The following is a 22,814-nucleotide window of genomic DNA, read 5'->3' on the forward strand; positions in this document are numbered from 1 at the left end:
GCACACCTGCAAGTGCTCACTTGACTTCCCCTCAATGCTAACAAACTGCATGTAATTTGCTGGAATGCTCTGCCAAACTGCCTGCAGCTGATCTGCCCTAACAAGGGGCAGCTCCATTAAAAACTCAAGAATGGATAGGCAGGCAGGCATTCCTGCACAAAATGTGCGCTTGACCAGCTCCCTGATTCTCTGAGGGTGACCCTGGATGCAGCAGAGGTGAGGTGGGACACCCTCTTCCCCCCAGGAGGACGCAGACCAAGGGGGGGGCTGGTGGAAATGTGGCCTCGGTCAGTACCAGGACACTGGCCCCCCAAACCGGGAAGCAGTGCCGGAAAAAAGTCAATGACTTCATCCGTGCAGCAAGGTTGAGTGCTGAACCCCATTTTGCATCTTCCCCCAGATCTCCCCGAGACCTTCCCATCCCCAGTATCCTGCATGCTTCCTGACCCCAAGCACCTCTTTCCTTTCCCCCAATGAGCCCCGCTGTGCTTGCCCTCTAAGGGCCACCACCTGATACTCTGCAGGAGTCACGCCACCATTTCTTTCATGGCTCCTTCTGTCTTGATGTGGAGATGCCGGCGTTGGACTGGAGTAAACACAGTAAGAAGTTTAACAACACCAGGTTAAAGTCCAACAGGTTTATTTGGTAGCAAAAGCCACACAAGCTTTCTAAGCTCTAAGCCCCTTCTTCAGGTGAGTGGGAATTCTGTTCACAAACAGAGCTTATAAAGACACAGACTCAATTTACATGAATAATGGTTGGAATGCGAATACTTACAACTAATCAAGTCTTTAAGAAACAAAACAATGGGAGTGGAGAGAGCATCAAGACAGGCTAAAAAGATGTGTATTGTCTCCAAACAAGACAGCCAGTGAAACTCTGCAGGTCCACGCAACTGTGGGAGTTACAAATAGTGTGACATTAACCCAATATCCCGGTTGAGGCCGTCCTCGTGTGTGCGGAACTTGGCTATCAGTTTCTGCTCAGCGACTCTGCGCTGTCGTGTGTCGCGAAGGCCGCCTTGGAGAACGCTTACCTGAATATCAGAGGCCGAATGCCCGTGACCACTGAAGTGCTCCCCAACAGGAAGAGAACAGTCTTGCCTGGTGATTGTCGAGCGGTGTTCATTCATCCGTTGTCGCAGCGTCTGCATAGTTTCCCCAATGTACCATGCCTCGGGACATCCTTTCTTGCAGCGTATCAGGTAGACAACGTTGGCCGAGTTGCAAGAGTAGGTACCGTGTACCTGGTGGATGGTGTTCTCACGTGAGATGATGGCATCGGTGAAGAGCTGCACTGTCATTGATGAAGACAAACATCTCGCCAAGGCCATCCCCACACCCCCACTTCTTGCCTTCAAACAAGCGCACAACCTCAAACAGACCATTGTCCGCAGCAAACTACCCAGCCTTCAGGAGAACAGTGACCACGACACCACACAACCCTGCCACAGCAACCTCTGCAAGACGTGCCGGATCATCGACACAGATGCCATCATCTCACGTGAGAACACCATCCACCAGGTACACGGTACATACTCTTGCAACTCGGCCAACGTTGTCTACCTGATACGCTGCAGGAAAGGATGTCCCGAGGCTTGGTACATTGGGGAAACTATGCAGACGCTGCGACAACGGATGAATGAACACCGCTCGACAATCACCAGGCAAGAGTGTTCTCTTCCTGTTGGGGAGCACTTCAGCGGTCACGGGCATTCGGCCTCTGATATTCGGGTAAGCGTTCTCCAAGGCGGCCTTCGCGACACACGACGGCGCAGAGTCGCTGAGCAGAAACTGATAGCCAAGTTCCGCACACACGAGGACGGCCTCAACCGGGATATTGGGTTCATGTCACACTATTTGCAACCCCCACAGTTGCCTGGACCTGCAGAGTTTCACTGGCTGTCTTGTCTGGAGACAATACAGCCAGTGTTCACGCAAGGGGACATGAATATAGCTGAGGAGGACACTGGGTTGCAGGGGAGTAGAATAGACAGTATTACAGTTGATAAGGAGGATGTGCAGGATATTCTGGAGGGTCTGAAAATAGATAAATCCCCTGGTCCGGATGGGATTTATCCAAGGATTCTCTGGGAGGCAAGAGAAGTGATTGCAGAGCCTCTGGCTCTGATCTTCAGGTCGTCGTTGGCCTCTGGTATAGTACCAGAAGATTGGAGGTTAGCGAATGTTGTCCCATTGTTTAAGAAGGGGAACAGAGACTTCCCCGGGAATTATAGACCGGTGAGTCTCACTTCTGTTGTCGGCAAGATGTTGGGAAAAATTATAAGGGATAGGATTTATAGTTATTTGGAGAGTAATGAATTGATAGGTGATAGTCAGCATGGTTTTGTGGCAGGTAGGTCGTGCCTTACTAACCTTATTGAGTTTTTTGAGAAAGTGACCAAGGAGGTGGATGGGGGCAAGGCAGTGGACGTGGTATATATGGATTTTAGTAAGGCGTTTGATAAGGTTCACCATGGTAGGCTTCTGCAGAAAATGCAGATGTATGGGATTGGGGGTGATCTAGGAAATTGGATCAGGAATTGGCTAGCGGATAGGAAACAGAGGGTGGTGGTTGATAGTAAATATTCATCATGGAGTGCGGTTACAAGTGGTGTACCTCAGGGATCTGTTTTGGGGCCACTGCTGTTTGTAATATTTATTAATGATCTGGATGAGGGTATAGTTGGGTGGATTAGCAAATTTGCTGATGACACCAAAGTCGGTGGTGTGGTAGACAGTGAGGAAGGGTGTCGTAGTTTGCAGGAAGACTTAGACAGGTTGCAAAGTTGGGCCGAGAGGTGGCGGATGGAGTTTAATGCGGAGAAGTGTGAGGTAATTCACTTTGGTAGGAATAACAGATGTGTTGAGTATAGGGCTAACGGGAGGACTTTGAATAGTGTGGAGGAGCAGAGGGATCTAGGTGTATGTGTGCATAGATCCCTGAAAGTTGGGAATCAAGTAGATAAGGTTGTTAAGAAGGCATATGGTGTCTTGGCGTTTATTGGTAGGGGGATTGAATTTAGGAGTCGTAGCGTTATGTTGCAACTGTACACAACTCTGGTGCGGCCGCACTTGGAGTACTGTGTGCAGTTCTGGTCCCCACATTACAGGAAGGATGTGGAGGCTTTGGAGAGGGTGCAGAGGAGGTTTACCAGGATGTTGCCTGGTATGGAGGGGAGATCCTATGAGGAGAGGCTGAGGGATTTGGGATTGTTTTCGCTGGAAAGGCGGCGGCTAAGAGGGGATCTTATTGAAACATATAAGATGATTAGAGGTTTAGATAGGGTGGATAGTGATAGCCTTTTTCCTCTGATGGAGAAATCCAGCACGAGGGGGCATGGCTTTAAATTGAGGGGGGGTAGTTATAGAACCGATGTCAGGGGTAGGTTCTTTACCCAGAGGGTGGTGAGGGATTGGAATGCCCTGCCAGCATCAGTTGTAAATGCGCCTAGTTTGGGGGCGTTTAAGAGATCCGTAGATAGGTTCATGGACGAAAAGAAATTGGTTTAGGTTGGAGGGTCACAGTTTTTTTTTAACTGGTCGGTGCAACATCGTGGGCCGAAGGGCCTGTTCTGCGCTGTAATGTTCTATGTTCTATGTTCTATGTTCTAATACACATCTTTTTAGCCTGTCTTGATGCTCTCTCCACTCACGTTGTTTTGTTTCTTAAAGACTTGATTAGTTGTAAGTATTCGCATTCCAACCATTATTCATGTAAATTGAGTCTGTGTCTTTATATGCCCTGTTTGTGAACAGAATTCCCACTCACCTGAAGAAGGGGCTTGGAACTCCGAAAGCTTGTGTGGCTTTTGCTACCAAATAAATCTGTTGGACTTTAACCCGGTGTTGTTAAACTTCTTACTGCATAGAAAAAGCCATGTTGTCACTGTGAAGGGTTGGGAGAGGTTGGGGGGGCGGGGGGGGGGGGGGGGGGGGGGGGGCGGAGAGATGGAGTGGAACACATGTAGAGATTATGGAATGCTGCTTGCCCCTAGCACATCCACAATCACAGCCCCCCCCCAATTCCCCCAGCCACATGCTCCCTACAATCTCAGCCCCCCAATTTCCCCAGCCACATGCTCCCTACAATCACAGCTCCCCCAATTTCCCCAGCCACATGCTCCCCACAATCATAGCCCCCCCAATTCTCCCAACCGTATGCTCCCCACAATCACAGCCCCCCCAATTCTCCCAACCGTATGCTCCCCACAATCACAGCCCCCACAATTCCCCCAGCCACATGCCCCCCACAATCACAGCTCCTTAAAAAGTTGAGAAGCTGCAGCAGTGCTATTTGCAAGGGCTTTGTGCACATCCTTCAGCTGGAAGTGAGCTGAGTGCACTATGACCCACCAGCACCGGAAGACCCGAAGTCAGTGCTGAGACCCGGGTCCATGCTGCAAGTCAGACATCAGAGACCTTGCAGAGCAACAGACCCCCATTCCCCCACACACTTGCAGAGCGCCACCAACCTGACACAGAAAATGGCCACAACAACAGGAGACTCGCAAGTAGCAGAGAGCCATTGGACGCTATGCACTTCCCTCCTCACTAACCCTCACTGATGGAGTGCCCTGGATCAGACCTTTATTGAGCATGTCTGATTCATGCCCATTCCTAATTGGCGAACGCAGTGATAAAGGGAGAAGTGCTGGTAAAATGCATTTAAATTGCCGTTGTGCCGGTTTTGGGCGCGGTCCTGATTGTGGCCATTTTCAGCCATTAGTAAAGGGGGAACTGGCACAGAAGCAGTCGCGGATCGCGCTACTCGCCTCATGCCCGACTCTACCAAGTTTTCACGCCCGAAAATGGGCGCAGCTTGATGGTAAAATCAGGCCCCCAGTGGACATTATCCACTTGGATTTCCAGAAGGCCTTTGACAAGGTGACGCACAGGAGGCTGCTGAATAAGATGTGTTAGAGGCAAGGTACCAGTATGGATAGAAGATTGGCTGTCTGGCAGAAGGCAGAGAGTGGGGATAAAGGGGTCCTTTTCAGGATGGCTGGTGACTTGTGGCATTCCACTGGGGTCAGTGTTGGGACCACAACTTTTCACTTTATACAACAATGGTCTAGATAAAGGAACTGAGGCCATTGCAGCTAAGGTTGCAGATGATACAAAGATAAGTGGAGGGACGGGTAGTATTGTGGAGTTGGGGAGGCTTTTTGATTTGGTTTATTATTGTCACATGCATTTGTTGGATTGTTCACCCAGTAATAGGGAACGTGGGTTAGTTTGGACTGTCGTAAGACAGGTTAGTTTTACCCTACTGATGATAAAAGGTGTTTTTGCAACAATAATGTATTGTTACTTCTGCGCTATACAGGCAAAACATACCATTCATAGCATACAAAGGGAAGAAGGAAAGAAAAGGGTGCAGAATATAGTGTTACATAAGAACATAAGAATAGGAGCAGGAGTAGGCCATCTAGCCCCTCGAGCCTGCCCCGCCATTCAATAAGATCATGGCTGATCTGAAGTGGATCAGTTCCACTTACCCGCCTGATCCCTATAACCCCTAATTCCCTTACCGATCAGGAATCCATCTATCCGTGATTTAAACATATTCAACGAGGTAGCCTCCACCACTTCAGTGGGCAGAGAATTCCAGAGATTCACCACCCTCTGAGAGAAGACGTTCCTCCTCAACTCTGTCTTAAACTGACCCCCCTTTATTTTGAGGCTGTGCCCTCTAGTTCTAGTTTCCTTTCTAAGTGGAAAGAATCTCTCCATCTCTACCCTATCCAGCCCCTTCATTATCTTATAGGTCTCTATAAGATCCCCCCTCAGCCTTCTAAATTCCAACGAATACAAACCCAATCTGCTCAGTCATAGCCAGGGTGTAGAGAAAAATCAGCTTAATATATGGTAGGTCCAGTCAAAAGTCTGATAGCAGCAGCGAAGAAGCTGTTCTTGAGTCGGTTGGTACATGATTTCAGACTTTTGTGTCTTTTTCCCGATGGAAGAAGGTGGAAGGGCGTATGTCCAGGGTGTGTGGGGTCCTTGATTATGCTGGCTGCTTTTCCGAGGCAGCGGGAAGTGTAGACGGAGTCAATGGATGGGAGGCTGGTTTGTGAGATGCACTGAGCCATATTCACAACTCTTCATAGTTTCTCGCAGTATTGGTCAGAGCAGGAACCATATCAAGCTGTGACACATCTGGAAAGGATACTTTCTAAAAACTGGTGAGAGTTGTAGTGGACATGCCGAATTTCCTTAGCCTCCTGAGAAAATAGAGACACTTGTGGGCTTTCTTAACTATAACATCAGCAGGGAGGGACCAGGACAGGGTTTGATGATCTGGACACCTAGAAACTTGAAGCTCTCGACCATCCCAACTTGATCACCTTTGATGTCCTCCACTACGTTTCCTGAGATTGATGACTATCTCCTTCATTTTACTGACATTGAGGGAGAGATTACTGCCATCACACCATTTCACCAGATTCTCTATCTCTTTCCTGTCTCATCATTGTTTGAGATCCGACCCACGATGGTGGTGTCATCAGCAATCTTGAAAATGGAGTTGGAATAGAATTTGGCCATACCATCATAACTGTACAAGGAGTATAGTAAAGGGCAGAGGACAGCCTTGCGGGGCACCGGTGTTGAGAATAATCGTGGAGGAGGTGGCGTTGCCTATCCTTACTGATTATGGTCTGTGAGTTAGGAAGTCTAGGATCCAGTCGCAGAGGGAGGTACCGAGGCCCAGGCCACGGAGTTTGGAGATGAGTTTCATTGGGAAAATGGTGTTGAAGGCTGAGCTGTAATCAATAAATAGGAGTCTGACATAAGTGTCCTTGTAATCAAGGTGTTCCAGGATTGCAGAAGGACTTGGGCAGGTTAGGAGAGTGGGCAAAGAAGCGGCAGATGGAATACAATGTGAAAAAATGTGAGGTTATGCACTTTCGTAGGAAGAATCGAGGTGTAGACAATTTTCTAAATGGGGAGAGAATTCAGAAATCGGAATCGCAAAAGGACTCGGGATTCTTAGTTTAGGATTCCCTTAACTTGCAAGTTGAGTTGGTAGTTAAGAAGGCAAATGCAATTTGAGCATTCATTTCGAGAGGTCTCGAATAAAAGGCAGGGATGTACTGCTGAGGTTTTATAAAGCTCTGGTCAGATCACATTTGGAATATTGTGAGCAATTTTGGGCCCCGTTTCTAAGGAAGGATGTGCTGGCCTTGGAGAGCATCCAGAGGAGATTCATGAGAATGATCTTGGAAATGAAAAGCTTGACGTATGAGGAGCATTTGAGGATTCTGGGTCTGTGCTCAATGGATGAGGGGGGATCCCAATGAAACTTACAAAATACTGAAAGGCCTGGGTAGAATGGACGTGGAGAAAATGTTTCCATTAGTAGGAGAGACTAGGATCTGAAGGTGCAGCCTCAGAGTAAAGGAGTGACCCTTTAGAACCAAGATGAGGAGGAATTTCTTCAGCCAAAGAGTGGTGAATCTGTGGAATTCATTGCCACAGAAAGCTGTGGAGGCCAAGTCATTGAGTTTATTTAAGCTAGAGATAGATAGGTTCTTGATTGGTAAGGAGATCAAAGATTATGGGGCAAAGGTGGGAGAATGAGAAACATATCAGCCCTCATCGAATGGCAGAGCAGACCCCATGGGCCGAATGGGCTAATTCTGCTCCTGTATCTTATCGTCTTATGGTCTATCTTAAGCTGGAAGTGCCGAGTGGATGATCAATGTTGGGCTCCTCCAGAGGTCCCCAGAATTACAGATGCCAGTCTTCAACCAATCTGATTCACTGCACGCGATATCAAGAAACAGTTGAAGGCACTTGCTAGTGCTAAGGCCCTGGGCCTTCACAACAGTTCTGTAATCTATCCAATAATGTATTACTTTGCATCCAACACTCAAATCTCTCTTGATTATGTCAAGTACTAGATACTGCAATGGGCTATGGGCCCTAACAATATTCTAGCAATTCTGAACTTGTGCTGCAGAACCTGTCATGCCCCTAGCCAAACTACCCCAGTACAGCTACAACACTGGCATCTGCTCAACAATGTGGAAAATTGCACAGGTATGTTCTGTACACAAGAAGCATGACAAATCCAACCTGGCAAACTACCGCCCTGTCAGTCTACTCTCAATTATGAGTATGTGGTGGAAAGAGTCATCAACAGCATTATCAACCAATCCATGCTTAATAATAATCTGTTCTAATAACCTGCTCACTGATGCTCACGTTGAGTTTGGGTTCCCCCAGGGTCATTCAGCTCATGACCTCATTACAGCCTTGGTTCAAATATGGACAAAAGAGCTGAATGCCAGAGGTGAGGTGAGAGTGACTGCCTTTGACATTAAGGCAGCATCTGACTGATTGTGACATCAAGGAACTCTAACAAAACTGAAGTCAATGAGAATCGGGGAATTCTCCACGAGTCGGTGTCATACCTGGCACAAAGGAAGGTGGTTGTGGTTGTTGGAGCTCAATCATCTCAGCTCCAGGACATCATTTCAGGAGTTCCTCAGGTTAGTGTCCCAGCCCCAACCACCTTCAGCTGCTTCATCAATGACCTTCCTTCTATCGTAAGATCAGTCATGGCTCAGATAATAATCCAGAGATTATGACCTTTGAGGTCCTGCTTAACTTGGTGCCTAGGTCCTCATGCTAATTATGCAGATCCTTCTTTTTTGTCCTGCCTATGTCGTTAGTACCTGCATGGACCACAATAACTGGGTTCTCCCCCACCCACTGCAAATTACTCTCCAGCCCCAATTAAATGTCTCGAGCCCTGGCACCAGGCAAGCGACACAGCTGTATGGACTCACGCTTTTTTCTGCAGATAGCAGTGTTAATCCATCTGTCGATACTATCCCCCACATTCCTTTTTGCTCCCCCACTCTTGTGCAGTGGTGGCATTGTTCATTAGTTCATCTGCCTGAGTTCCCACTCTCATCTAAAGATGCTGAAAATACCTCAAGCCCGTTGGACAATTGTAAAGGCTGAGGCTCCTATACTCCTGGCCTCGATGAGTCCCCTTACCTGCCTCACTCGCAGTCACACTCTCCTGTCACGACCACTGAAAAGCTCAGAAGACCCTATCCTCAGAGATCACCTGGTACAAAGAATCCAAATAACTACCCTCCTCCATGATGCATCGCATAAACTCTTGACCAACAGCTGCGAGTCTATTTTGAGTCTATTTAGGAATAGGATTAACCTTGGTCACTCGCCAGATACTAGCCGAAGAACTAGATGCCCTGTCCAGAACTTAAGAGACCCAGTTAGAACTAATGGGATAATCCAGACCAAAGCTGAGAGAGTGTATGAGAGTTGGTGTTTTCTATTGTTTTGTATTTTTTTATACCTTGTAATGAAATATGAGTGTATCTCATTTCACTTCTTCTGATGCGGAGGTGTCACATTGTCATGCCCCTTTATTTTTGAAAATATTATTTTCAGACTTTCAACTGATTGGAAATTTTGCAATTTAAAATAAGACAGAACAAACTACCCATTGACTTCAGTTTCGCTAGGTCTCCTTGATGCCATACTTGGTCAAATACTGCCTTGATGTTAAGAGCAGTCACTCTCACCTCACCTTTTTTCAGCTCTTTTGTCCATGCTTGGTCAGGAGATAAGTGGTCCTGGTGGAACTCATACTGAGCCTAAGTGAGCAAGTTATTGCTGAGTAAGTGCCACTTGATAGCTGTCAACAACACCTCCCATCGCTTTGCTGATGATCGAGAGTTGGCTGATATAGCAGCAATTCATCAGGTTGGATTTGTCCTGTCTTTTGTGTGTAGGACATACCTGGACAGTTTTCAAATTGTCAGGTAGATGCCAGTGTTGTAGCAGTACTGGAATAGCTTGGTTAGGGGCGTGGCAGGTTCTGGAGCAGAGGTTTTCAGTACCACTGCTGGAATATTGTCAGAGTTCATGGCCTTTGCCATATCCAGTGCCTGACATAACCTGACATAATAAAGTGAGGTTTGAGAGTTGAATGCAAAGTGGTACAGTACAGTATAGATTACAGAACTGTTAACCACAGAATGGGTTTTATACAGGCGCTGAGAGCAGTGCTTTTTGCTCTTTATTCATATTTGTTAGCATTTTAAAAAAATAACCTTCATTAACATTATAAAGTAGAAACTATAGTAATACACCACAGAGCATTTTCTTATTAAGTTTATTTAACAGGCGCTCTCATCACTCCTTAAGCAGACCGTCTTATTCTCAAAAGCCTTGTAAAACTGCACTGTATGAAATTAAAATGAATAATAAGGAGGAAGTGTAGAAAGCATTTTTTAAAAAGTTGCCTCTCTAATGAAAATGATAACCTTGCAAAATCTGTGGTCTATTCTGAAAGTGTCTTGAAAAGCCACTTGAGGCAATAATACAGTATTTGTACAATTAAGACAAATTACCATTAATTTATTAAGCTTTGCTAGCAACTGATCATGCTGTTGCTTCAGAGACCTCAGTATAAATGCCAAGGTATTCCTTAACAGCGTGAATTTTTAGGTGGTTATTAGTTAGACAAAGTCTAAGTGTGCGGATTATCCCAGCTCACACTTCCAACAGCAGCCATGCACACTTAGATTGTTCAACCAAACTAATGCTGAAACTGAAAGGTTAGTTGGTGCTGCGTGCCCTGCATTGAGTTCTGAGGACTCAAACATTATTGGCGTTTTCCAGCACATTCCCAGAATGTTTCCCTTCTTGAATCTATGGTTTCCAAATCTTGCCACACCAAATGGAATGTGAAATATTTGCTGTGGAGGTATTGTTTCTTTGCCACTAACAATTCAAAGCTTTTAGATTTATTTAAAAATATTTGTGCAGGTTCCATTCTCAAAGTAACAAAAAACTCCAATTAGTTGAGAAAAGCTGTTTCCACTGGGTCCCTTAGATAATATTTGAATCTTTGCAGACAAACCATTTATCCTATTTCTAATTAATCATAATCTAAGAGAGTTTGTGGAATAATGATGAAGAATGTATGTCAAATATTGGGGCAATTTAAACACCTCAGCCTTATCCAGAAGGGCATGCTTCACCAATAATTATTAATTACTCCCATTAAATTCTGTCTCAAACATTCAATGGTTCAGTAATGAACTAATTTTTAAAATTTTGATTTACAATTAGTTCATTATGCTTTCACATACCCAGTTTGCCTGTCCTTACACATTTTATACTTCACAGAGTCACTGCTAAAATACTTATTGATGGTGTCATTATGCATTGTGAGGACAGGAGATAGTTCTAATTGCAGGGAGACAGGTTAAGAACTTCAATTTTAGATGCACCCGTGGTTATACGCCATCCAGTATGCAACTAACATATAGGCCCTAGTTTTAGATAGGGAATAACGTTCCAACTACACTGTCCCAGCACTATGCTTTAGCTCCAACCTCAGAAGAGCAATCTCTACTGTTTCAACTTTCCATTTGCCATACTAGCTGTCCATTGACTAACCACAACAACAACCCAGCCACGGTCCCTTATGGAGGAGCGCCCAAAATATGCTGGCTGAATGCACACACACAACCTGTATTAGTGACATTAAATCATATCTTGGTATTCATAGGATTTCTAAAAGAAAAGTCAAATTATGGTCAATTACATTTCAGATATGTGACTCTCAATGTACTTCAGCTGTAAGGATCAGTACCACATATTACCATAATAACATCGTCTTTTACAGAGTTACACCAATAACCTGAGCAGGTAAGCTCCATAAGAGCAACGTACAACATAATGAAGGTAAAGCAATGCATCCATTGGCACTGAAGATCCAAATTCCCATTTTGAAGCTGGAATCAGGACCAGCACAAGATGGGGCCCCTTCTCTGAGGGTCTGCAAATGAGCTAACAGGGAGGGGTCACATACTGAAAAAGGAAATGGAGGAAGTGGCTCCTCTCTTCAGCTGCCCTAACCCACCAGGTGAAAAATGTTTGCAGGTTTGAGGTTGTGAGATCACTTACCAGCAAATCACTGTGACAGATTGACAACAGCATTTTTAGGAAGGCCTGCAGTGCATTGTCAAAGTGGCTATCCCCATATAACTGGAAAACACCAAAACTGACATAGTTCCCACAAAGAGCTGCCTTCAATGCAGAAAAACAGATGGAGATGCCCTTGAGTTTCAATGGATAAACCTGATCCTTGGGGATATTCCCGATGGTTAGGATCTGGTTACCTGTGTCAGAGGGGGAAAAAAGAACTTGTCAAAGAAAAGAAAACATCAACTTCAGGTTAAACTGTCTTGTCATCTTATTAACCCATTGCAGTTATGCCAGACAACAATAAATTACCCCACCATCTGCACATCAGACACACAATACTGAAACATTTTCCTTAAAATATATCCTACAAGCATCTCTAAATACAAAAGAGTGCCATCACACAAGAGCAAGAGCACATTTATTAGATCAACCATTATAGCTGCAAGCTTGAATAAAACTCAATACACCAAACTGTCCTGAAATAAACATCCTGAATGTCTAAGCAATCGTCAATGATATGCACTATGCAAACCATGATCAAACATTTCACAACCACATCCACCATCCACCCAATTAGTAAATGATGCTCAAGCACACATGGGGTTCACAAGCTTAGCAAGCAATCTATTAGCACACATACTGTAAACTCCAAACAAAGACATTATTCATAAACAGTTCACAATCACATGCAATCCACCAAACAGTCCTGTCATGGACATTCTTGAACAGAGTCCTAAAAACAAGCAAAGCAGTGTAACTCAAGCAAACTGTACTGCTCCATTAGTAAATGCAGAAAGTTAAATAAAGTGCATTACTAATATTATACAATGGAGGATTTGGGTGCTGTGATAAAATTTAGAATGTCATACGTGTCCCAGCCAGAGGACAGAGGAAAGGAATTCGTCAGCCTGGCTACTTCATAAAATTACTTTTTTCTGTGTTTCAAAATGGACAATTGCTGGACTGATAATGGCTCCATCTGATTGCATGCTGGCTTCTGGAAGTTTCTGAGCAGTTTGAAAGTGAACAAAGGCTAACACCTCACACTGCCGGGAATGTAACACTTCTTGTATCATATAAACATTCCAGCCAGGCCAACACAATGGTTAGCAGATGTGATGTTTGCCCCAGCCAGCTACAAACAAAGGCAGTTGTTTAGGATTCCTAATCTCCAATGTGATGCTAAATGCCACACCTTACTGTCTCCAAAACACAATGGGTTTCAATTGTCTTGTTAGTCGAATAGCTCAACACAAAACCATCCTGTCACATGATCCCCCTATCCGCGCCAGCGTAAAATCACTGCCAGGGAATCACAGCGTGGGATCCTGGAGGGAATCCCATCCTCGGATTTTATGTCCCCTCCCACCCCACAACCACCTAAAAAGCTGCCAGATGGGGAGCGTAAAATTATGGTCCATGAGATGAGTATTATGGTTCTGAACTATGGACCCATAGATTGAGAATTCACATTCCTTTCAAGGCAAGTTGCGAAATTAATCCCAAAAAATCTGATAATTATCAGGAAAGCTGCTGGACTTTTGTGAAAACCTAATTATTTCATTAATGTTCATCAGGAAAGGACTGACCACCCAAATGGCCTGTGACCAATCCCATGGTTGACTGGTAATGCCCACAGTACAATAAGGGAAGAGTACAGTGCCAGTGCTACATGCATTTCAAGGACAAAAAGAGAAAAGGTGCTTATGCAGAGGATTTTTTTCTCTCTCAATTTCTTGGTTTCACAGATGTTCATCATTGTTACCTGCACGTCCACAATAGTTTGAATTTAAACAGCAGCATTGATGCAAAAGAACAGTCAAGATGTTTAACAGATAGACGTGTTACAAACTCCGTAGCCTTGGGGCAAACTGCAAGCCCACTATCCGGGGGGGCTAATATGGAATTAGCTTTGAGCTGTGGGCTAACATTGGAGGCAGTCATCTCCATGGCCAGTAGTGAGACCTGCTCGAGGGTGGGCTCTCAGCCCTGAGGTGATCCAGATGTTTCTTTATGGTTTTACCCTGGACCTTATAAGATACTGGCCCCGCATCCTCCATAATGATTCCAGGGACCCAACTTGGACTATCTCCAAAGTTCTTTCTATGAGATTTACAAGGATGTTGCCTGGATTGAGTGGCATGCCTTATGAGGATAGGCTGAGGGAGGTCGGTCTTTTCTCCTTGGAGAGACGAAGGATGAGAGGAGACCTAATAGAGGTGTATAAGATGTTGAGAGGCACAGATCGGGTGGACTCTCAGAGGTTTTTTCCCAGGGTGGAAATGTCTGCTACGAGAGGACACCGGTTTAGGGTGCTGGGGGGTAGGTACAGGGGAGATGTTAGGGGTAAGTTTTTCACACAGAGGGTGGTGGGCGAGTGGAATCGGCTGCCGTCAGTAGTGGTGGAGGTGAACTCAATGGGGTCTTTTAAGAGACTCCTGGATGAGTACATGGAGCGTAATAGGATGGAGGGTTATAGGTAGGTCTAGAAGGTAGGGATGTGTTCGGCACAACTTGTGGGCCGAAGGGCCTGTTTGTGCTGTAGTTTTTCTATGTTTCTATGAACCAGATCTACAATTTTAAATGTTCTTTCTGTCCCTGCAGAATCTGATTTTCTTATTGTGACTCCACCCTCCCCTGCCAGGTTTGAGAACAGTAGGGTCAGTCCTGTACGAAGCTACCGTCCCATTAACAGTTCCTCTGGGGCAATTCCTGTTTTTGTGTGTGGCGTGGTCCTGTAGTTGAACAAAGATCGTGCCAATTTGGTCTCCATGGATGCTGCCAGTTGTTTTATAATGCTGTGTCTCATAGAAATCATAGAAACCCTACAGTGCAGAAGGAGGCCATTCGGTCCATCGAGTCTGCACCGACCACAATCCCACCCAGGCCCTATCCCCACATATTTACCTGCTAATCCCTCTGACCTACACATCTCAGGACTCTAAGGGGCAATTTTTTTTTTAAACCTGGCCAATCAACCTAACCCGCACATCTTTGGACTGTGGGAGGAAACCGGAGCACCCGGAGGAAACCCACGCAGACACGAGGAGAATGTGCAAACTCCACACAGACAGTGACCCGAGCCGGGAATCGAACCCGGGACCCTGGAGCTGTGAAGCAGCAGTGCTAACCACTGTGCTACCGTGCCGCCCCATAGAAATAGAAATAGTCAGGTCTTAAGGTTACACTGCCCATTGCGCCAGTCCATTTGAATATGGGTGATAAGGTGCTGTTCGGATGTGCAGAATACCATTAGAGGGCACAAGGTTCTGGAAATCACTGATAGTAAAGGCTGTGCTGTTATCATAAACCAGGACTTTTGGTATTTCATTCGTGCAGAAGCTTTGTGACAATTTTACAAGAGAAGTCATGAAACGCAGGCAGTGCACCTCCAATCGTTTGGAGTGTGCATCTGCCATGATTAAAAACGTGGAACCCATAAAATGCCCTGCAAAGTTCACATGTAAATGCACCCATGGCCTGCCATGGGTGTAGGGAGGCTGAGGACAAGAGTTTTTGATTTTCTTGGTGCAAGTCACACCACTTCACCAAGTCCGTGATATCAGGCCACCAGATATAGCTTCTCGCCAGCATTTTCACCTTTGATACTCTAGGGTGGTCATTACAGAGTTTCGTTAATATTGGAGATCACCCTGGGGCAGAACAATTACTCAGGAGCCCCAGAGAATGATCCTGTCCTCAAACTGAGGTTGTCTCTCTCTTATCTAGGTAGGGTTTCATTTCTTTGGAGGACCGTCTTTGAAATCCACCATGAAGGATGAAATGCCTTATTTTAGACAAGATTGGATCTTTTTGTGTCCAGGCTTTAATCTGCCTTGCGGACACTGGTAGAGTCTCCAAACGATTTTGGATCATCACGACCTCTTCTAATGCTGGTAAAGGAGTCAGGCTTGTGGGCAATAGGAGGCAACTCAGCGCATTGATATTGGCTTTCCAGGTTGCAGGTTAATTCTCCAGAAGATATTCGTAGGCTGCAAGTAACAAGGCCGAATATTATATCTGGGCAGAGACAATAGGGGGATTGCCTTGTCTTAGAATCATAAAATCATTAGTGCAGAAAGAGGCCATTCAGCCCATCGAGCCTGCACTGACAGCAATCCCACCCAGGTTCTATTCCCATAACCCCAGGTATTACCCTGCTAATCCCCCTGACACTAAGGGGCAATTTAGCATTGCCAATCAACCTAACCTGCACATATTTGGACTATGGGAGGAAACTGGAACACCCGGAGGAAGCCCACGCAGTCACAGGGAGAATGTGCAAACTCCACTCAGTCACACAAAGCTGGAATTGAACCTGGATTCCTGGTGCTGTGAGACAGCAGTACTAACCACTGTGCCACTGTGCCTCCCTGTCTCCATCTAAAAAGTCTTAATATTTCTCTGTTCACAGATGGTGCCAAACCTGCTGAGTATTTCCAGCATTTTCTGTTTTTATTTGAGATTTCCAGCATTCAGAGCATTCTGCTTTTCAATTTGTGGTTCCATGGACTGGGCTCCCTGGATGGACCATCACTTTCACCAACTGAATATTGGTTAGAGTGTGAGATGCACTCAAGGTACTCCTGTGCTAATTGTCTATTTCTTCATGATTGCCGAGTGGTCACTGATTCCCTCTCTCCCTACATACTCTTACATGGGGTGGGGTGGGGGGTGTGAAAACATCCATAAACATACTAACTACATGCTAACCACAAAGCTTTCTACCTCACAGATGCATCGCAGTGACACGAGTGGCTGCTCAAGCTCTGAAACCTAAAGCTTAAACTCCAAGTGACATTTCCTGCAGAAATGATTATCCAGGACATGGGAAGCATCCTGGTATTCCCACATAGCATAGAAGACCCTTTTGTCTTTGAGGCAGTATTTCAGGTCTTTGTTATTAAGGACATTGGTTAAAATCATGTCCATTTCACAACTTGACTTGGTGGAATTTGAACCCATGAGTTCTTGATTCTCAGTCTAGTATCAATAACTACAAGGCAATTAGAATAACAGGGGGAGGTAGCAATAGTGCTATTTTGTACTCGATGTCCAGTACTTGATGCTCCAACTATCATAATTATGAGGCAGCCCCAGCTGGTCTTTGCCAGCCTGTTAGTTTCAAGCGCAGAAAGGTGTAAATAGCTGCTTTGTCCAGCAAGGCAACATAGAAACATAGAAAAACTACAGCACAAAACAGGCCCTTCGGCCCCACAAGTTGTGCCGAACATATCCCTACCTTTTAGGCCCACCTATAACCCTCCATCCTATTAAGTCCCATGTACTCATCCAGGAGTCTCTTAAAAGACTCTATTGAGTTTGCCTCCTCCACCACTGACGGCAGCCGATTCCACTCGCCCACCACCCTCTGTGTGAAAAACTTCCCCCTAACATTTTAGGGCGGCACGGTAGCACAGTGGTTAGCACTGCTGCTTCACAGCTCCAGGGACCTGGGTTCGATTCCCGGCTTGGGTCACTGCCTGTGTGGAGTTTGCACATTCACCCCGTGTCTGCGTGGGTTTCCTCCGGGTGCTCCGGTTTCCTCCCACAGTCCAAAAATGTGCGGGTTAGGTTGATTGGCCGTGCGAAAAATTGCCCTTAGTGTCCTGAAATGCGTAGGTTAGAGGGATTAGTGGGTAAATATGTAGGGATTTGGGGGTAGGGCCTAGGTGGGATTGTGGTCGGTGCAGACTCGATGGGCCGAATGGCCTCTTTCTGCACTGTAGGGTTTCTATGATTTTTATGATTTACCCTGTACCTACCCCCCAGCACCTTAAACCTGTGTCCTCTCGTAGCAGCCATTTCCACCCTGGGAAAAATCCTCTGAGAGTCCACCCGATCTATGCCTCTCAACATCTTATATACCTCTATTTGGTCTCCTCTCATCATAGAAACCCTACAGTACAGAAAGAGGCCATTGGGCCCATCGAGTCATCTTACGTCTCTCCAAGGAGAAAAGACCGAGCTCCCTCAGCCTATCCTCATAAGGCATGCCACTTAATCCAGGCAACATCCTTGTAAATCTCCTCTGCACCCTTTCAATCTTTTCCACAACCTTCCTGTAATGAGGCGACCAGAACTGAGCACAGTACTCCAAGTGGTGTTTGACAAGGGTCTTATATAGCTGCATCATTATCCCCGGACTCCTAAACTCAATCTCTCGATTGATAAAGGCCAGCACACCATATGCCTTCTTAACCACCTCCTCCACCTGCGGGGTCGATTTTAGAGTCCTATGGACCCGGACCCCAAGGTCCTTCTGATCCTCTACAGTACTAAGAGTCTTTCCCTTTATATTGTATTCCTTCATCCCATTTGACCTGCCAAAATGGACCATTACGCATTTATCTGGGTTGAAGTCCATCTGCCACTTCTCCGCCCAGTCTTGCATCCTATCTATGTCCCTCTGTAACTTCTGACATCCCTCCAGACTATCCACAACCCCACCAACCTTCGTGTCGTTGGCAAACTTACCAACCCATCCCTCCACTTCCTCATCCAGGTCATTTATGAAAATGACAAACAGCAAGGGTCCCAGAACAGATCCCTGGGGCACACCACTGGTGACCGACCTCCATTTAGAAAAAGACCCATCTATACCCACTCTCTGCCTCCTTTGGGCAAGCCAGTTCTGGATCCACAGGGCAGCAGCCCCTTGGATCCCATGCCCTCTCACTTTTTCGAGACGCCTTGCATGGGGGACCTTATCGAACGCCTTGCTAAAATCCATATAAACCACATCTACTGCTTTCCCTTCGTCAATGTGTTTCGTCACATTTTCGAAGAACTCCACCAGGTTCATAAGGCACGATCTGCCTTTGACAAAGCCATGCTGAGTTTTCTTGAGCATACTAAACCTCTCTAAATGCTCATAAATCTTGTCCCTCAGGATCTTCTCCATCAGCTTACCAACCACTGAGGTTAGACTCACCGGTCGGTAATTACCTGGGCTATCCCTATTCCCCTTCTTGAAAATAGGAACCACATCCGTAATCCTCCAATCATAGAAATCATAGAAACCCTACAGTGCAGAAGGAGGCCATTCGGCCCATCGAGTCTGCACCGACCACAATCCCACCCAGGCCCTACCCCCACATATTTACCCGCTAATCCCTCTAATCTACGCATCCCAGGACTCTAAGGGGCATTTTTTAACCTGGCCAATCAACCTAATCCGCACATCTTTGGACATCCTCCGGCACATCTCCCATCTCCATCGACGACGCAAAGATCATCGCCAGAGGCTCTGCAATCTCTTCCCTCGCCTCCCACAGTAACCTGGGGTACATCCAATCCGGACCCGGCGACTTATCTATCTTGATGCCATTCAAAGATTCCAGCACAACCTCTTTGTTAAAGTCCACATACTCAATCTTTTCAGTCCACTGCAAGCCCGCAGTACATCCACCCAGGTCCTTCTCCTCTGTGAAAAGCGAGGCAACAAGCATGCAAAATTAAAAATAAGTGTTTGGAACGTGACTAAAGAAATAGAGATGTGAATTCATTCATGAATTCTGAAGCATTAATCCAAGGTGGTTGAAGGCACAGTTGCCAATGGCAGGGTAAAAGGTGGAGGGCAAATATGCCAAGTCAGAAACAGAAAGTTTGGATGGGGGTGTTACATGTGAAGAAGGGTGATCCCTTGGAATGATCTAAACTAAAGGATGAATCCAGGATGCAAGCAGTAGAGTTTTCAACGTACTGAAGTTTACAGAGCATAACATAGGATGCTGTTCAGGTGTGTATTGGAATTGTCAAGATCTGGAGTTGATAACAATATGAATAAGGGTCTCAGTGAAAGATAGGGTTAAAAATACAAAATCCTGTACTTTATTAATTGGGTCATAAATTATAAAACCAATAAAAGCTAGAAACCTGAAATAAAAACAAAAAACACTGGCAGCATTTGTGCAGCAAGGAACAGAGTAAACCTTCCGAGTCCAATATCACTCTTTTTCAGAACTCAGTTCAGTTTCTTTAGGAAGGCTAAGAAAGAATTGGAGAGAATGCAGGAAAAATGAATGAGAATGGTTCCAGAACTACAGTTATGTGGAAAGATTGAAGTAGCTGGAGATGTTCTCCTAGGAATAAAGAAGGTTGAGAGGAGATTTGGTGGAGGTTTTCAAAATCATGAGGGGTTTGGACAGAGTAGAAGAAGTCGGAAGAAACTGTTTCCATGGTGGAAGGATTGTGAACTGGATGGCACAGATTTAAGATAATTGGTTAAAGAAGCAATGGTAGCATGAAGAAAAACCTTTTGCGTAGCAAGTGGTTAGGATCTGGAATGCACTGCCTGCGAGTGTGGTGGAGACAGGTTCAATTGAGGGAGCTGCATTTTTATCTGAAAACGGGGAATGAGATGGCTACAAGGAGCTGGTGGGAGGAGTGGCACGAGATGAATTGCTCCTTTAGAAAGTCAGCACAAGGTATGACAGGCCAAATGGTCTAATTCTGTGCTGTAAACATTCTGTGAAAAAGGCAGATTAGGCTCTGACTACATGATTGAGATGATGTGGAGATGCCGGCGTTGGACTGGGGTAAGCACAGTAAGAGGTCTCTCAACACCAGGTTAAAGTCCAACAGGTTTATTTGGCAGCACGAGCTTTCGGAGCCCCAAGCCCCTTCTTCAGGTGAGTGAGGACTCGTGTTCACAAACAGGGCATATAAAGACACAAACTCAATTTACAAGATAATGGGTGGAATGCGAGTCTTTACAGGTAATCAAGTCTTAAAGGTACAGTCTGCCCCTTGATTATGAGCTCTCGCAGCTCCCCTCCTGAACACTAGGCTTCCAATGACAGACCCTTATCACCCAAAATCCTGCTCAGTCCATCGCCCAGCTGTCGCTTCCTTCCAGGTTCAGGAGAGAGATTCAATGAGCCCATGAGGTTGGGAAATTAAAACATCCAGGTCTCACGCTGCAGTAGGTCGGACAGTTTGGGGGACGATCTTATCAAAAACATTCTAAGTCCAGAATAAGCGTGAAAACGGGAGAATTTCAGATCCATTTTTTTGGTGAGGCCACCAGTCAAATCTTATGCACACTGTGCAATTAAAAAATCTGCGATCTGATTTCTGCCAGTAAGGCGAGTGGACGGGGCTGATAGCAGCAGAGGACGCCATTGCGTTTGTGCAGGTCTCTATGCTGAAAGCAATAGAGATCTGTCACTGCCTCTGCTAGATATAGCTGGCCCAGCACACCCCCCGCCCTGCCCCCCACACTATCACGGAGCTCAGCGGCTGTTCACGGGCCTCCCTGCCCAGAACAATCACGACCCCAATTCCCCGCCCAGAATGATCACAACCCTCCCACCGCCAGAAACAATCGCCATCCACCTCCCCCCATTGATCGCTGTGCAGAGCGGCAGTAGTCCACCTTCCCTCCCCTCCACTGATTGCTGTGCAGAGTGCACAGCGGTCCCCTTCCCTCCTCCCACCGATCGCGGTGCAGATCGTGCAGCTTTCCACCCTTCCTCCCCTCACCGATCGTTGTGCAGAGTGCGCAGCGGAAACCCCCCCACCACTGAACTGTCCCTGGTCTGGCCCTGCACCCTCAGTAGACCTCACCCCCCAGTTTCTGTCACCTTGGGCGCCGCTGGTGGCCAGCATTTATTGCCCATTCCTAGTTGCTCTTGTTCACAGGGCATTTGAGAGTCAATCACAGTGCTGTGGCTCTGGAGTCACATGTAGGCCAGACCTGGTCAGGATGACAGATTTCCTTCCCTAAAGGACATTAGTGAACCAGATGGGTTTTTCCGACATTTGACAATGGTTTCATGGTCATCAGTAGATTCTTAATTCCAGATATTTTTATTGAATTCAAATTCCACCATCTGCCGTGGCGGGATTCAAACCCGAGTTCCCAGAACATTAGCTGAGTTTCTGGATTAATAGTAGGTAGTCTGGTGCCCAGTGGGCATTGTCAGTGTGCCATGCTGGCAGTGCCAGGGTGCCAGACTGGCAGTGCCAGGTTGGCACTGCCCAAGGGGCAACTCCCACTTCCCCCCTGACATCCCGGGGGGGCTTCAATGACCTCCAGTTCAACTTGTGAGGCCATCATATCTGGTTGATTCTCACTGGAGAGAACCTTCCTCGGCTGGGCCACATAGGCAAGAGAGCCCGGACGATTTGTCCTGGGCTCACTTGGAATATTTAAATCCATATTAACATGGGATTTAAATATTATAATCAATCCCGAAGCTGAGCACGCCAGATATCAGGTGCCGGTAAGGTCGCGAGAGGCAAGAAATTGGGCGTGAACCTGATCTTATCGGCTCACTCCGTCCATCGGCCAGCGGAGTGCAGCGGTCAACCTCCATCTATGGCCACAGGATTTAAAATTCAGACTCTGCTTTCTGCTCTTTCAGCTTGATGGTCTTTCTTACGCTTCTCGAAAATTATTTCTATAATGAAGGCACTCTCTAAATGAAAGTTGTTGCTGGTGGAATGCAAAACAGCTGAACCCAATCTGAGTGTTTCTCTCAAAGAAATCACCAATTCACCATTGATTGGTAACTAATTCCGAGCAACGGTCTGGGCTGCCCATTGAAAAGTTTATAGTGTGACTGCCTTTTCTAGATGAGTCAGCTTCTTTGTTCTGGTTCGTTTCAATATTCATACAAAACAACAACTGCTAAAAGCCTCATCATTCAACAACTCACATCAAAGTGTTTTAAAGAAGAGGAAAAAAGGAAAACATCAAAAGTTTTATTTTTAATACGTATCTCACCACAGCTTTATAAAGTATGAGATATTGACAAAACCCTCATTGCAGCACTAATGGTGACGAACCTGAACCATGCAACATCATTCAAGCAACACTTCCATGA

The 22,814-nt window shown here is 46.0% G+C and overlaps 1 protein-coding gene across 1 annotated transcript in view; it reads right to left on the reverse strand.

The window, feature by feature from the left end:
• Positions 1 to 22,814, reverse strand: part of LOC144505369 (ran-binding protein 17-like) — a 1,005,849-nt gene that overhangs the window by 208,676 nt on the left and 774,359 nt on the right. Inside the window, exon 24 of the mRNA XM_078231487.1 lies at positions 11,962 to 12,176. Within this exon, the coding sequence (XP_078087613.1) occupies positions 11,962 to 12,176 (215 nt within the window). The remainder of the gene's footprint in view (positions 1 to 11,961; positions 12,177 to 22,814) is intronic.

The sequence above is a fragment of the Mustelus asterias genome, chromosome 16 (genome assembly GCF_964213995.1).
Source record: "Mustelus asterias chromosome 16, sMusAst1.hap1.1, whole genome shotgun sequence".
Taxonomy (NCBI): domain Eukaryota; kingdom Metazoa; phylum Chordata; class Chondrichthyes; order Carcharhiniformes; family Triakidae; genus Mustelus; species Mustelus asterias.